Source organism: Eucyclogobius newberryi, unplaced genomic scaffold, assembly GCF_026437365.1.
Source record: "Eucyclogobius newberryi isolate DKJ021-1_F unplaced genomic scaffold, fEucNew1.0.hap1 SCAF_1, whole genome shotgun sequence".
Taxonomy (NCBI): domain Eukaryota; kingdom Metazoa; phylum Chordata; class Actinopteri; order Gobiiformes; family Gobiidae; genus Eucyclogobius; species Eucyclogobius newberryi.
Genome location: NW_027315723.1, coordinates 29,462,161 through 29,475,605, shown reverse-complemented (window position 1 = coordinate 29,475,605; position 13,445 = coordinate 29,462,161). Strand labels below are relative to the sequence as shown.

The 13,445-nt window shown below is 38.4% G+C and overlaps 1 protein-coding gene across 2 annotated transcripts in view; it reads left to right on the top strand.

Moving 5' to 3' along the window:
• grm1a (glutamate receptor, metabotropic 1a) overlaps positions 1-13,445 on the top strand; it is a 33,734-nt gene that overhangs the window by 4,511 nt on the left and 15,778 nt on the right. For both annotated transcript variants that reach the window (XM_072442841.1, XM_072442849.1), the window contains exon 3: positions 1,194-1,443. In XM_072442841.1, coding sequence (XP_072298942.1) covers positions 1,194-1,443 — 250 coding nt within the window. The remainder of the gene's footprint in view (positions 1-1,193; positions 1,444-13,445) is intronic.

Sequence of the window (13,445 nt, the reverse complement as noted above, 5' to 3'; positions counted from 1 at the left end):
TGTGTCTTTATATACATACACAATGAACACATGTGACACTGAAGATTGTCTGAAAGCTGCATTACTCTCGTTGTATGGAAAGGCTTTGTAAAGTGCAGCCTGGTGGCTGAGTGGTTTGAGCAGTGGCACGTACAGCCAGGGTCTGTGAGATCTGACAAATCTCTTTTTGTCCAATAAAGCCTCCGAGTCACAAAAAAGTCCCTTTACATTTTGGTAGTTTTGAAGAATGATAAAAGAGGCTGTTCTGTCAGTTCTTGAATGGTGGACTTTCTTCATTTATCTATCCCTATTCAAAGAGGAGTTGATTTCATTTTTATTTAAACTGAGATACATTACATTTATCTATCTATCCATCCATACATCCACCCACCCACCGATCTATCCATCTATCTATGAACTGGACAGTGACAGGCAAAGATTTCTTCAAGACAGAATTTCAGTTTTGTGGAGAAAAGTCTGAAGTGCGACAGTGACTTAAGCTCCAGTGGATCCATAAGAGTTCCATAAGTGAAGCTTTCACTGAGAACTCTGACAGACCCAGTGTCGTCCAGCACCTTTCACTCTGCAGTTCCCACTTATTCCAGCTCTTGTCCTCACATCTTCATTATTATATGTATGAGTTCACACATTGCACCAAGTGTAAGACAATTCTCCATCTAACGCGGAGCGGATTTCATAATGTTAATGAACTGGACTGTGCCAGGCAATGATCCACAGGTTTTATTGACATCTTAGACCCTGATAAACTGACAGCTTCCTCACAGCGAGAACAGATTACAATAAACTACTCTTGGGGGCCGAGGCGTGATGCTGTTGATGTTCTCACCCGTTTGGACTCTGATTGTAATCAGTGTCCAGTAAACTCTCTCTCATTAAGGACAAGGGGATCAGAGCTTTACGTCAGCGCCGCTCCATGTGCTGATCAGCAGCTGCAATGGGAGGCGGAGCTTTCACAGCTGTAATTACTAAGTACCAAGCACTTATTTGAGCTCTGGGCAAACAGTGAACTTAACATAGAGAATGTGGGACTTTTTTAACAAAGTGTCAGCCTAAATAACAAAATGCTTGTCAATGAAGTACCCACCAAACTGCTTTGAATTGCCATGGTGACAGTTAAACATGCAGACGTTTTTTTAAGCTCTACTCAGAGGAAGATGCTAAAAAAAAGTAACACGCTTTCTTTCTCCTGGCAGGAAACTACGGTGAGAGTGGCATGGAGGCCTTTAAAGAGATCGCCTCTCAGGAGGGTTTGTGCATCGCTCACTCGGACAAGATCTACAGTAACGCTGGAGAACGCCACTTCGACCGGCTGCTGCGGAAGCTGAGGGAGCGGCTGCCCAAAGCCCGCGTGGTGGTGTGCTTCTGCGAGGGCATGACGGTGCGCGGGCTGCTCATGGCCATGAGGAGGCTGGGCGTGTTCGGAGAGTTCCTCCTCCTCGGCAGGTGCGAATACAAACCCTCTAAACATCACAGGTTACAGTATTGATCGCTTTTCATATACGACTTCCACTTATACTGGCACCTTTCACAAACACAAGTCGGTGTAAGGGACACAAAGCAATTTACAGGAGCGTCAGGAGCAGCAAGTGCTCTTATTTTGACACCATTGAGAACATGCTCCACATAGAAGGACCCACTCAAAGTAGTCAAAAATATGTTTCATTGATATTTTATGTCAGAGTTAAATTACACAAGAAAACTAACCAATATTATCTTGTTCCAACACACTCTCTGGAGAAAACTTTCAAAATGTTCTAGGATTATTTTAGATTCTTTTAATCGGGGATGACAATATTATTGGAGAACATCTGACATCTAAAGTCTGATAATTCTTGTTGCTGATTTCAACTTGTGGTTAAAGCTGTAAAACCGTTGTGCTTTCCTGATGTGAGCATCACCAAGGCAACTGAGGAAGGACCAGAGCAACCGCATCAGTAGATGTTTTCCTTCACAGACCACATTCAGGCAATGGCTCTTTCTTGTACAGTGCAAAGATCATAATCAACAAGGATTTGAATGAAAACACAACCACAAAAAATGCAGTATTACGACTTTAAATTTAGCTGCCCACACCTGTATTAAATATTAATTCAAACCTTGTTTCAGAAGTCCATCTGGACGCGGCCTTCCGATGTGATCCTTCTCATGGTTGTCATTGTTAACATAGGGCTGCCGACCTCCAGAGAAAATAAGGCAAAGCTACTTTTCAGATCGTCCAGGGAATCGGTGCATTTGACTTGTTGGTCACATGAACATTGGACATTTTACACAAATGAATCTACTTTATAGCATATTTAACGGCAAGACTTTTCCCTCGTTCTCCATTTAAACCAACAGTTCCCGCTCAACTGGAAGTGCAATTACTACAGAAGTGCTGATCCGTGGGAAAAAGAGGGAAAAGTGGGTGGAATAAGGTCAACAGAATGTTAGGATCTCATCTGAAACTCAGCAGTAACACTTTCAATATATACATGAAATCAGATCTAAATACTTTTGTTTTTAAGGTTTTATAACACAAAATAACTATTTCGAAAGGGTAAATACTATTTTCGAGTCTCAAACTTGTATTTGAGTTTAACATTTTTTATAATTTGTATTAAAATATGTAATCAGCAGGTAAAACGAAAAACTACTGCTTTGTTAAATATCTGTAAATATCAAGTAAAACAAAACAAAAATCTAGATTTTACATACTCAAAAATGTAAATTTACAATAATCTCATATTAAACAAACAAATAATGTAATATCCAATAGTAAATATGTTTAAACCAGACCGTGTCTGATTTTTCATCTTGAGATATCATTCCCAGTTTCCCCATTGAAATTACATTATGTTTCACTTTTGCCTCCATTCTAGAATGTAAAATGTTTTTGTTTACAAGGCTTTATATTCAGTGGCACCCTTGGCACATACTTTGTAAGGAATACTGTGGGTAGAAACAATTCATTGATTACTCACAAATATTGACACAATAAAAGAGTTCTAACTTTGTGATTCATTTTACTGTCGTGGTTTTGCTCCCAGAATTCTCACAACTACCAGTTCCAATTTGTTTAACATTTTTAGCATTTACATCATTTAGATTCACAAAACTTCAAATAGATCCAACCTTTTTCGGACGTTCTCCTGTATTTGCACCACATCACATGCACACCTGCCATGTCCCTTTACTCGCCGTCGATGTTTCAGCCTCCGCGTCAACGTGAGCCAAACTCGCTCGAGCGTTCCGACTTATTTGTAACAGATTTGTCACGATGCCCTCAGGATACACTAACGTCTGTGTATAGTGTAAGTGCAGTCGTGTGGCGGGTGACTGAGCGGAGAAGGAGGTTTTTTGGGGCAGAGCTTGGTGACAGGGCACTTGTCAGAGGCTGCTGCACGAGCGGGACATTAATAAGACAGCTAAAGATGGCGGGACGTGTAGCTGTGGATAAGCAGTGTGCAGGAGATTAGCCGAACACCGCCAGAGAGCAGCTCCAACTCGAGACTGTCAGCTCAGAGGGACAAACCAGAGGCCAATTACAAATGTTACGCACTTACATACCGCCACGACGCACGCAGTGAATCAGTGTTCTAACCCGTTTTCCATTTACGCTGTTCGTTTTGTCTAAATGTGCCTCCGTAAAAAGAAGGTGCTCACAGTTTTTTTTCAATCATTTGTTGAATTAGCATTAATGGTGTGAATCGCGTTGACATTGTTTAGAGCTCTTTTGGACACTGTTCCACACCTGATCATGGTAAGACTTCTGTAGCCGCAGCTGCCCTGGGGTAGACTCACTCAATATGTCACTGTGAATGAAATTAAAAGCACCGTTTGATTGATTGTTTGCTCATTCAAAGCTCGCGATAGACGAACACAGTGGAAAATGTGGCAGTTTGTTGTTTCAGAAGTTGACATATGCTTTATAGTTTGACCAAAGCAAAATTAGACACAAATGTTTCATTTTTATCCACCTGCAATATTCGTAGTTCTTCAAGTTAAACCAGAATCGTATTTCATTGTTTTTAATTGTTTTTTCTACCTCATTATACAGTATGTTAATTCCGTCATTATCCTGCCACACTCTCTCTCTCTGTTTGTGAAGCTTAGGGATGTCACAATATCATCACATCCTTAATTTGATTTCATTACCTGTGTCCTCTTCAATGTGACTAACTTTATGAATTCAAACTAGGGCTGTTAATCACGTTTTCATTTTAATGTCAATCTGCTTGAGTGTTTTTAATCAAGAGATTCACAGCCAATCATCTATCAGTAAAAAATTTCCAATGAACTTAATTTATTCAAAACATAAAAACTAAACAATAACTACCAATGCTCATTAAAACAGTAATAATCAGATTGGATCGGAGCTGAGTTCAGACTTTGAGGAAAGACATTTGGCTCGGTTTTGTGTAAAAGTCACTGAGGAAAAGTCTTGTTTATGTTCATGTTCAATCAATTCTGTAGCAATTTTATTAGAAAAAGTGATATTGAATCAAAAATCGAGATTAATATGAGGGAAAAGAAATATGAGATTCTGTTGTTTGTCATGTCGCCCAGCCAGAATTCAAACGTCCACAAAGACGTTTAAAATTTAGGTTCACTTATTTTAGTTTATTTTATTTATTTATTTTTAATTTTTTAATCTTTAAAATTTATTTATTTATTTTGTATGATTTTTTTTTTTATTTTGATTGAATTTTAAATTAATTTTGCTTCTATCTTTCTCTGATGTTTCATTGTGTTACAACGGACATTCAAACACAGTGTTACGTTCAGCACCTGCTTAGACTGAACAACCCTTAAACGATCTATTCTTACCACACCCGAGAGTTGTTCCGTCCCGGCTCATCTCTGTACATTCTTCCATAGGAGGAATGTACGGATTTTTTTTTTAGCTTTAGCTGAAGTCTCGGGGGTTGAACGACAGCTTCTGGGTCACGTAGGCAGATGGAGGAAGACGCTGAAGGAATGACAGGAGGGAGACTGTGGCGTACAGCTCAGCATCTACGTGACAGACGAGTATTAGCTCATCAAAGGGATACGTTTAATTTATGCTTTCACCTCCAGGATGTGACGAGGTGTGAGGACGTGACACAGCGCCGTCTGTGATCGGGTAAAAAAGTCACAGAAAATTAAAATGAGGAAAGGAAAAAATCTTTTGTTTTTAGTGCTCGAACACACTTTTACAACGCATTGTTCTGTTATTGTCTTTTTGTGAAAAATAATACAATGTTTACTTAAGATGTTGATGGCTAACTAGTGGGCCGTACATTTATACAGTATTGTGAATAGAAAAACTAAATATTGATGTTAGAAGTGGGCATTATGTCGAAAAATGTATAATATTGTGTAGAAGGAAATAGAAAGAAATGCTGCAAAATGAAACAAAACAAGTTGTAATCGTTATAATATGATATTTCTTCACTTTTGTGGCTAATTTGACTGTGCACACTTTGCACAGATACACAATGAATACATTTAAATACATGTTTGAACACATTTCTGTGGAATTGTCAAGCAAGACAGGGTTAAGACTGTAAGAAAACAAGGACTAATATCAAAACACATTATATTGTCTGAACATTTTTAATGCGATTCTCCAAAAAAGTATCAAGATAATAATTGTTGTTAAAACTGCTCAGCACTATTTGGTGTATAAATATTTGACTTGACTTTTTAAGCGGTGACTATTTTCAGATTCTCTTCCATGAATACTGTAAAAGTTGAAGCTGATTCTTGCCCACTCTGAGACCTAAATTATGTAACAGATCCATATGTCTTTATTTTGTCTCCCTGTGCATTCAGAAGCCGACACACAAAACTAATAATTCATACTAAGCACTTTATACATTACCACACAGTCCCATCCTCGCGTAACCATGACGCTAAGTGACAGTTTACGCAGGAGTTTGTTTGATTGTGACGCTCCATGTTTCTGTCTTAAACGTGTGTTAGCGGATTGTGTGTTTGTGTGTTTGTATGTTTGTGTGTTAGTGGATTGTGTGTTTGTTTGTGTGTTTGTGTGTTAGTGGCTTGTGTGTTTGTGTGTTTGTGTGTTAGTGGCTTGTGTGTTTGTGTGTTTGTGTGTTAGTGGATTGTGTGTTTGTGTGTTTGTGTGTTAGTGGATTGTGTGTTTGTGTGTTTGTGTGTTTGTGGATTGTGTGTTTGTGTGTTTGTGGATTGTGTGTTTGTGTGTTTGTGGATTGTGTGTTTGTGTGTTAGTGGATTGTGTGTTTGTGTGTTAGTGGATTGTGTGTTTGTGTGTTAGTGGATTGTGTGTTTGTGTGTTAGTGGATTGTGTGTTTGTGTGTTAGTGGATTGTGTGTTTGTGTGTTTGTGGATTGTGTGTTAGTGGATTGTGTGTTTGTGTGTTTGTGTGTTAGTGGCTTGTGTGTTTGTGTGTTTGTGGATTGTGTGTTTTTGTGTTTGTGTGTTAGTGGCTTGTGTGTTTGTGTGTTTGTGTGTTGGTGGATTGTGTGTTAGTGGATTGTGTGTTTGTGTGTTTGTGTGTTTGTGTGTTAGTGGATTGTGTGTTTGTGTGTTTGTGGATTGTGTGTTTGTGTGTTTGTGTGTTTGTGGATTGTGTGTTTGTGTGTGGGCGTCTTTAATGGTGAACAGTGTGAGGAGGCTGACAGTTCTGTGTGAAGTTGTGAAATGACCACAGTCTCTTTGTCATGTGACCACAGTCTCTTTGTCATGTGACCACAGTCTCTTTGTCATGTGACCACAGTTTCTTTGTCATGTGACCACAGTCTCTTTGTCATGTGACCACCGTCTCTTTGTCATGTGACCACGTCTCTTTGTCATGTGACCACGTCTCTTTGTCATGTGACCACAGTCGACCACAGTTTCTTTGTCATGTGACCACAGTCGACCACAGTTTCTTTGTCATGTGACCACAGTTTCTTTGTCATGTGACCACGTCTCTTTGTCATGTGACCACGTCTCTTTGTCATGTGACCACGTCTCTTTGTCATGTGACCACAGTCGACCACAGTTTCTTTGTCATGTGACCACAGTCTCTTTGTCATGTGACCACAGTCTCTTTGTCATGTGACCACAGTTTCTTTGTCATGTGACCACAGTCTCTTTGTCATGTGACCACAGAGTGTCTCCCTGGAGATGGTCATGTGCCATTGCAAACATCTACTTTTGTCTTCATGTGTTTAATGTTGCTGTTAAAGTTTCGTCATCTTAATGGAGTCTGAGTGTGTTTGAGAGAGTGAAATCAGGCCACAGTCCGGCGTGTTTACAGCATGTGTGTCATGTATGTTCATTTACATGCACTGTCCCCACAAAAAGAACAGATATTCTGTGCGACAATTCAAGATCAAAAATGTGGAAAAAGGAATCATATTTATAGCATAAAAAATGTAACATAAATTATGAGAACCATAAAGTCTCGATGTAGTGATCACACTTGGTCATTCAGTCTGCCATTCATCGCTGCATCCAAGATGTTGTTGTTGTTGTTGTTGTCCTCTGGAAAAGTTAAAGACAGATGTATGATGCAAAGTTGAAGTTTTGTTTCTGTTATAATCTTTTCCCCTCGTCATTAACTCACTTGTAAGTTGTTTTCTGAGTGATTCATGCTCGTTAGAGTCATCTTTATTTTCTTGCATTTGAGGCTTCTTTGCTCTTCAATTATTATATTTTTTACAATCTGCTCCTCAATAGCAGCATTTAACTGACGGCAGGTCGCTTTGCTATGATGGCATTTCAAGTTGGAACATTGTGCTGTTTTATACTACCGTGGTATTTACAACAGCAGAACATTTTTCTTATAAAACAATGTTGGTTAACGTAGTGTAAGCGTCCTCTTTTCTGTGGGCATTATGTTTGTGCCTCGGCGACATATCGTGCCCTCGCCACGCGCCGCGGCTCTGTCCTGGTGTAATTATCTCTCTCTGTCTCTCTCTTTTGCAGCTCAAACATTGTTACATTTGCATAAGCTGCTTTTCTGCATATAACACTCTTTTCTGTCTCATATTAGCCGCACAATTTAGGTCGGGTCCAGTTTTAAATCACCGAAGAGGGACAATGTTAGTCCCTTGCACGTGATGAGCGAGTGTGTGAGGGAAACTGTCAACCATGTGGTGTGTGTGTGTCTTGGTTTCAGGATTTGGCAGCTGTGAATTTCCGGTTGTGCGTCTTAGAGTGGCACGATTAGGGAGACAAATATGGCAAAAGCGGTTTGATTGTTGAACAGGAGCAGTAAAACCCTGAAACATTAACGGCTAAACGAATACAATAATGACCACATGTATTTTGAATCATGTTTATAGTTTTGTCTGAACAGTTTATACATGCCAGTGATGTCAAGATGATGCAGTTTAATCCAATATTGTGATAATTAAGATGTAAGATTAGAGCAAAGTCATTTCAATCCATAACATAACCCTGAATGTGGCTGTTTATGTCACATTAACTTTATCATTCAGGGAGTGTGATTTTATTTATCTGACGCGTTATATAAGAGAAAATTAAGGATTTTTCTGTTGTTTGATCATCAACAGTCGTGAATAACAGTTCACTAGCAAGGACCACAACCTCAGATACGATGCGAGGTGTTTATTGGCAGGGGAGAAACATGAACAACACGAATGTACGAAGTTGATGCCGTTTTGGGTCTTCTTGCAATGAGGGCTGAAGGCTCCCGGGCCTCGATACCCCCATCTAGGAGATAAATTAGAATTAGAACAGTTTAAAGAGGGTGGGAGGGAGGGGCACGAAAATCATGAACACAGGTGTGTGTGATCTGGATGATTAAGTAGTGTAGCCGCAGGAAGGGGCGTGGTCCTGCTCCCGAACTTAAGATAACAGACTTATCTTCATTTAAATTGTGACGTTTCTTCTCACAATAATCAAAACTCTACATTTATTATTGTTGTAAAACTGAAATTCAAACTCTGATCAGAAAGTCTCGAAACCCTTTTTTGATCATGGCCATTTAAAAAAACGCACTTTCCATTTTTATCCTTTTTATGTCATGTGTAATCAATACTTGCTCAAATCAAATAACATTTTTGATGTTTTGGAATCGATTCGTTTCTTACTATTGGAATATTTATGTATTATTTAATTTCTTTTCTTTTACAAAAACCTCAGGGAGATAATGTATTTTGTTTGCAGAAGACATGTTATATAATCTAAATAAGAACAACCACTTGGATTAGCTCATAGTTCCAAAATGCATCATCCGGATGTGGTTTGTGTTGGTTTAAGACGCCCTGCAGAGAGAGATGGAGTTGTGTCACCTCTGAGGCGCTCATCTCCTCCTCATCACACAAGGAAGAGTGAGAGTGCGGAGGATGTGGAGTCTGCTGATTGACTTCTTGCGAGTCATTTGGCAAATAGCAGTGAAGAAACAGAAAGCCCGTCACCACCAATAGTGTTTCTACAGTAGCTCTGAACATCTTCTGCATCTCCAGCAGCACAAAGGGTTCGAGAGCTTCGCCAAAAGCCTCCGATCGTTTAGGATGAATGAAGCCAATACTGAATTATAAATGGGAAGATTTATTTGAAGATAAATGGTGCAAAGAACACACTAGAGCATCACAATTTGACTTACAGGTTTCAATGCTGAAGTCACAATAATTTACACTGCACTGTTCACTTTCTGCACTACATATGTGAATTCAACTGTACATTTTGTGTACATAGTGAGGCTGTTTTTATCCTATAGCAGATTTAAATTGTTTTTCTTTTTGACTTTTTATAGGTTTATATAGGTTGTTTTATCATTGTTCATTGTTTTATGTTGCACCAAATCACAAACAAATTTCATTATCAGTGGCAATAAACCTTTTCTGATTCTGATTCTGATTCTAAGTGATCAGATGTGCTTTTGACACAGCACAGGACTCACGTCTCAAAATGTTGCCATTTTCTCAGTGACTCTGGCAAGAAACGGCTTTTGCACAAACATCTTGTATTGACACTGTAGTTACAGAATCTGAATTAAAATACATTTTGTAACATATTTCTCTTTTTGGTCCCATCAGCGTACTCTTTCTGAAGACTCTGAATACTTTTACGTTGAATTGCATTATATTATAGTATAAAAATATGTGACATTGGACAAAACAGCTTTTTTTGTTTCTTACACTGTTTGTTGTCTTTATCATTTTTTGAAGATGGATATGAAATATTGGATATTTTTACATTACATTTATGTGAATGAAAAGGAGCAAAAATAAATATAAAACGTATAAGATAAGATAACCTTTATTTGTCCCACAATAGGGAAATTGCAATATCTGTTTCTCACCAAAAAATGATTCCAACCTTCTACCAAAATTGTATGATCAAATACTGAAATTAAAGAATAACTGTGCCAGGATACCTGAATATTTTTGCTACTTGTACTCAGTTACTCCAATTTATTTCCAGTCATAGAATGTGCTCCTCAGGATTTCCAAAAAGCAGAGAAAAGCACAAACGGGTAACTTTCCTCGTGTAACTGAAACCACGTGTCGTTGCCATGTTGACAGCAATGAACCGCATCCGCTCTTAATCTGACCTTTTGAGCTTTTGCTTCTCAATTGAAGCTTTACCGCAACAACTCAAACCGGAAGTTTAATAAGGCGAGCTCCGGATGCACGGCAGGATTTACTGTAGGAGAAAAAAACAGGAAAAAGAACTGCCGCCTGTGCCACAATCTCCATGGCGATTGTGGTTGTGTTTCAGTCTGCCCCAATCCAAACACACGAGCAGCTCCACCAACAAGATACAGGACTGTGCTGTGATTGCATGAGATTAGAACAGCAGCACATTGTTTTCCCATAAATGACTGCTGGCTGTATGTGGTCTGCAGCCCGGACTGTACAGTGGAGTCTGATCTGAATAATTGTATTGTGTTTGTGATGTTAATTGAGAGTACATATTGTCAAGGACGCGCTGCCTGTCTGAATAAAGCTCTGTGGTTCAGAGCGTCAGCGAGAGACTCACAAGGCACTGGCCAAAGGGAAAATGTTGGAAAAATATCAAATTGGATTTTTGTTATGCTTCAAAGACGAGACATTGCAGGTGAATGGAAAACAATCCTAAATTTAAAGATATCAATTTGAAACGTCTTTTGTTTGTATTGTCATGTTTTCATATATACATCAAGCAATTTATGTGTGAAAATTGGCAAAATTGCACATAGTGGGACATATAAAAAGCCAGATTTAATTTCTTGCTTGACATATTTTGGATGTATTATTTCATATTTGAATAAAGTACTGTAAAACTTCAAGAAAATTCCCCAAAAAAATCAAATTTTACCTCATCTTTTGGAGTTAAAGCTTTAATAAATCTTGTCTGGAATCAGATAGCAACAAATCCTACAGCACGAATCTGTCAAAACCTTATGAAGTGAGAGCGTAAAGGTTGAAGTGTGCAGGTGCTACTTTAAAGGCGGGTCTTGGGAGAAAACGGCATTTGAAATGATGCCCCATTGAAACTTATGAAAGCAAGATGATTAAATTAAATAATAAAACATCTTGAGGCGCAGATTGTGCAGTGTTGTTGTTTTCAGGTGAACGCTTGAGAACACCTACTGTAAATGCCTGTCGTTTCCCCTTTAGATCAAGAGTTACACATTTGAAACATTTCTATGGGAGTATTAACATTTGAAATTAGAGTTAGCTAGCTTTAAGACTCAAAGGAGACTGTTTTCACTGAGGAGGACATTTTTGACCATAAAACTACAGTATTTATGATTTACTAATAGTAATTGGGAATCCTGCAGCCCTTAATATTATTATTATTTTATTGTCTGTAAGTGGTAGCTCTCTGTGTTTTCTTTTTTAGCTTTTATTTCACTAAATTCACCTGTCACTCAGTAAAACAAGACAGAGACTCTTTTTAATTTCCAAGTGTGTTGTGTTGTGTCAGGCCTATAGATTAGGCCAGATGCCCTCAGGTAACACCGTGTGCTTTAGCTGCTTTTTCATGAATAATATTTTGAGATAGTGTGGCCTTTACTTCAGAACAAATCCAGGCTTTTGCAAAGACAATACATCATTTTGTCAAAGTAATGTTTTATCTAATGGGGATTGTGGATTTGTTTTAAAGTCAGGTACGAAGCGCATTTCCAATTACTGTAGCTGCAAATGTGACATCGCGAATGTTGTGATGGGAAATATGTACAAAAGACTGTACATGGAAAGTACAAGTACTGCGGCCAAATGTGAACATATTTAATATTGTACACATGAAAAATACAAAGCAAAGTAATAGTTTCTACGCGATTAAGTAGCATTTTGATCCATCGTCTATGCAATTGCAGGCGTTTCAAATGTAGTTATCTTGTCTATAATTATACCAACCTTCAAACGTTGTTGGACAGTAACATGTACAGAAAACAATTTAAAATATTACAATTTTTAAATTTATGAGCACAAACAAAAAAACTGTGAAAGAGAAACAAGACCAGAGAGAGAGAACGAATATAAATCTACACTAATAGTAAGCATCCAAAAATATATTTTTTAAAAGAACAAATGACAGTATAGGAAACCCAAAGAAATGTCAAATTTATCCATTTAGTTAAGTTAATTCCGAATACAATTTTTACGTCTCTAATTTAAAGTTTAAATAATTCTTCCCATAACTACCTACAAATATACATGTCGAAAAAATCTACAGTAAAATCTATAGTAACTTATGAGCTTTTGCAATGAGTTTCCTTCCCACCCGTGCTAATGACTCCATCAAACAGGCTCTGATAATACGTCGGCAGGAATCAGGTTCTGATATTGGATGCAGAGAGTTGGCTGGCTGGCAGGAAAAAAGCCAAACGGATTTTCTCTCTGCATCGTTCCCCCTCATTGTGGGGAAGAGTGATCTCCCAACGCAAACTGGGGCGTAATGAATAAGTAAAAGCAGCGTGGATGTGCTTTTAAAGCCTCCTGCTGCAGCCCCAGCTCCCTGTGTCACCTCCACAGAGAGCTGCACTAAAGCGCCCGAGTTATAACGCAAGAAATGGTTCAGCTCAGGCAGGAACGCATCATAGTGAAAACAGAGGGGAAGAGAAGGGAGATGCTGGTGTTAGTCACAAAGCTGTAAACATATTTTAAACATAATACAACAGCAACAAAGGGGGCAATGTCTTGAGTGGTTTTCAATCTAATGTCCTTTGTGATGTCTCAAAATGAAGAAATGTATGAGAAAAGTCTTATGTTTGATGCATCAGTGTGTTCATACCTTTCCGTTATGATTTCATACTCATATCATGATGCCAAAGTCATAGTGTTATTTTTAAAGTTAATTCTGGCCCTTGGCTTTTTTCAACAGTTGTGTGAAATGAGGTGAAGAGCAGGGAGAAACATTCAACAAATGGAGCAGGGAATTGAACCAGCAACACTGATTGAACTTATAACATAAAGCCAATATGTGTTCCAACTTAGACCACTTGTCTTTAGTGCAGCATTTAACAGCTATTGATTATGAACAATTATCATTATTATACA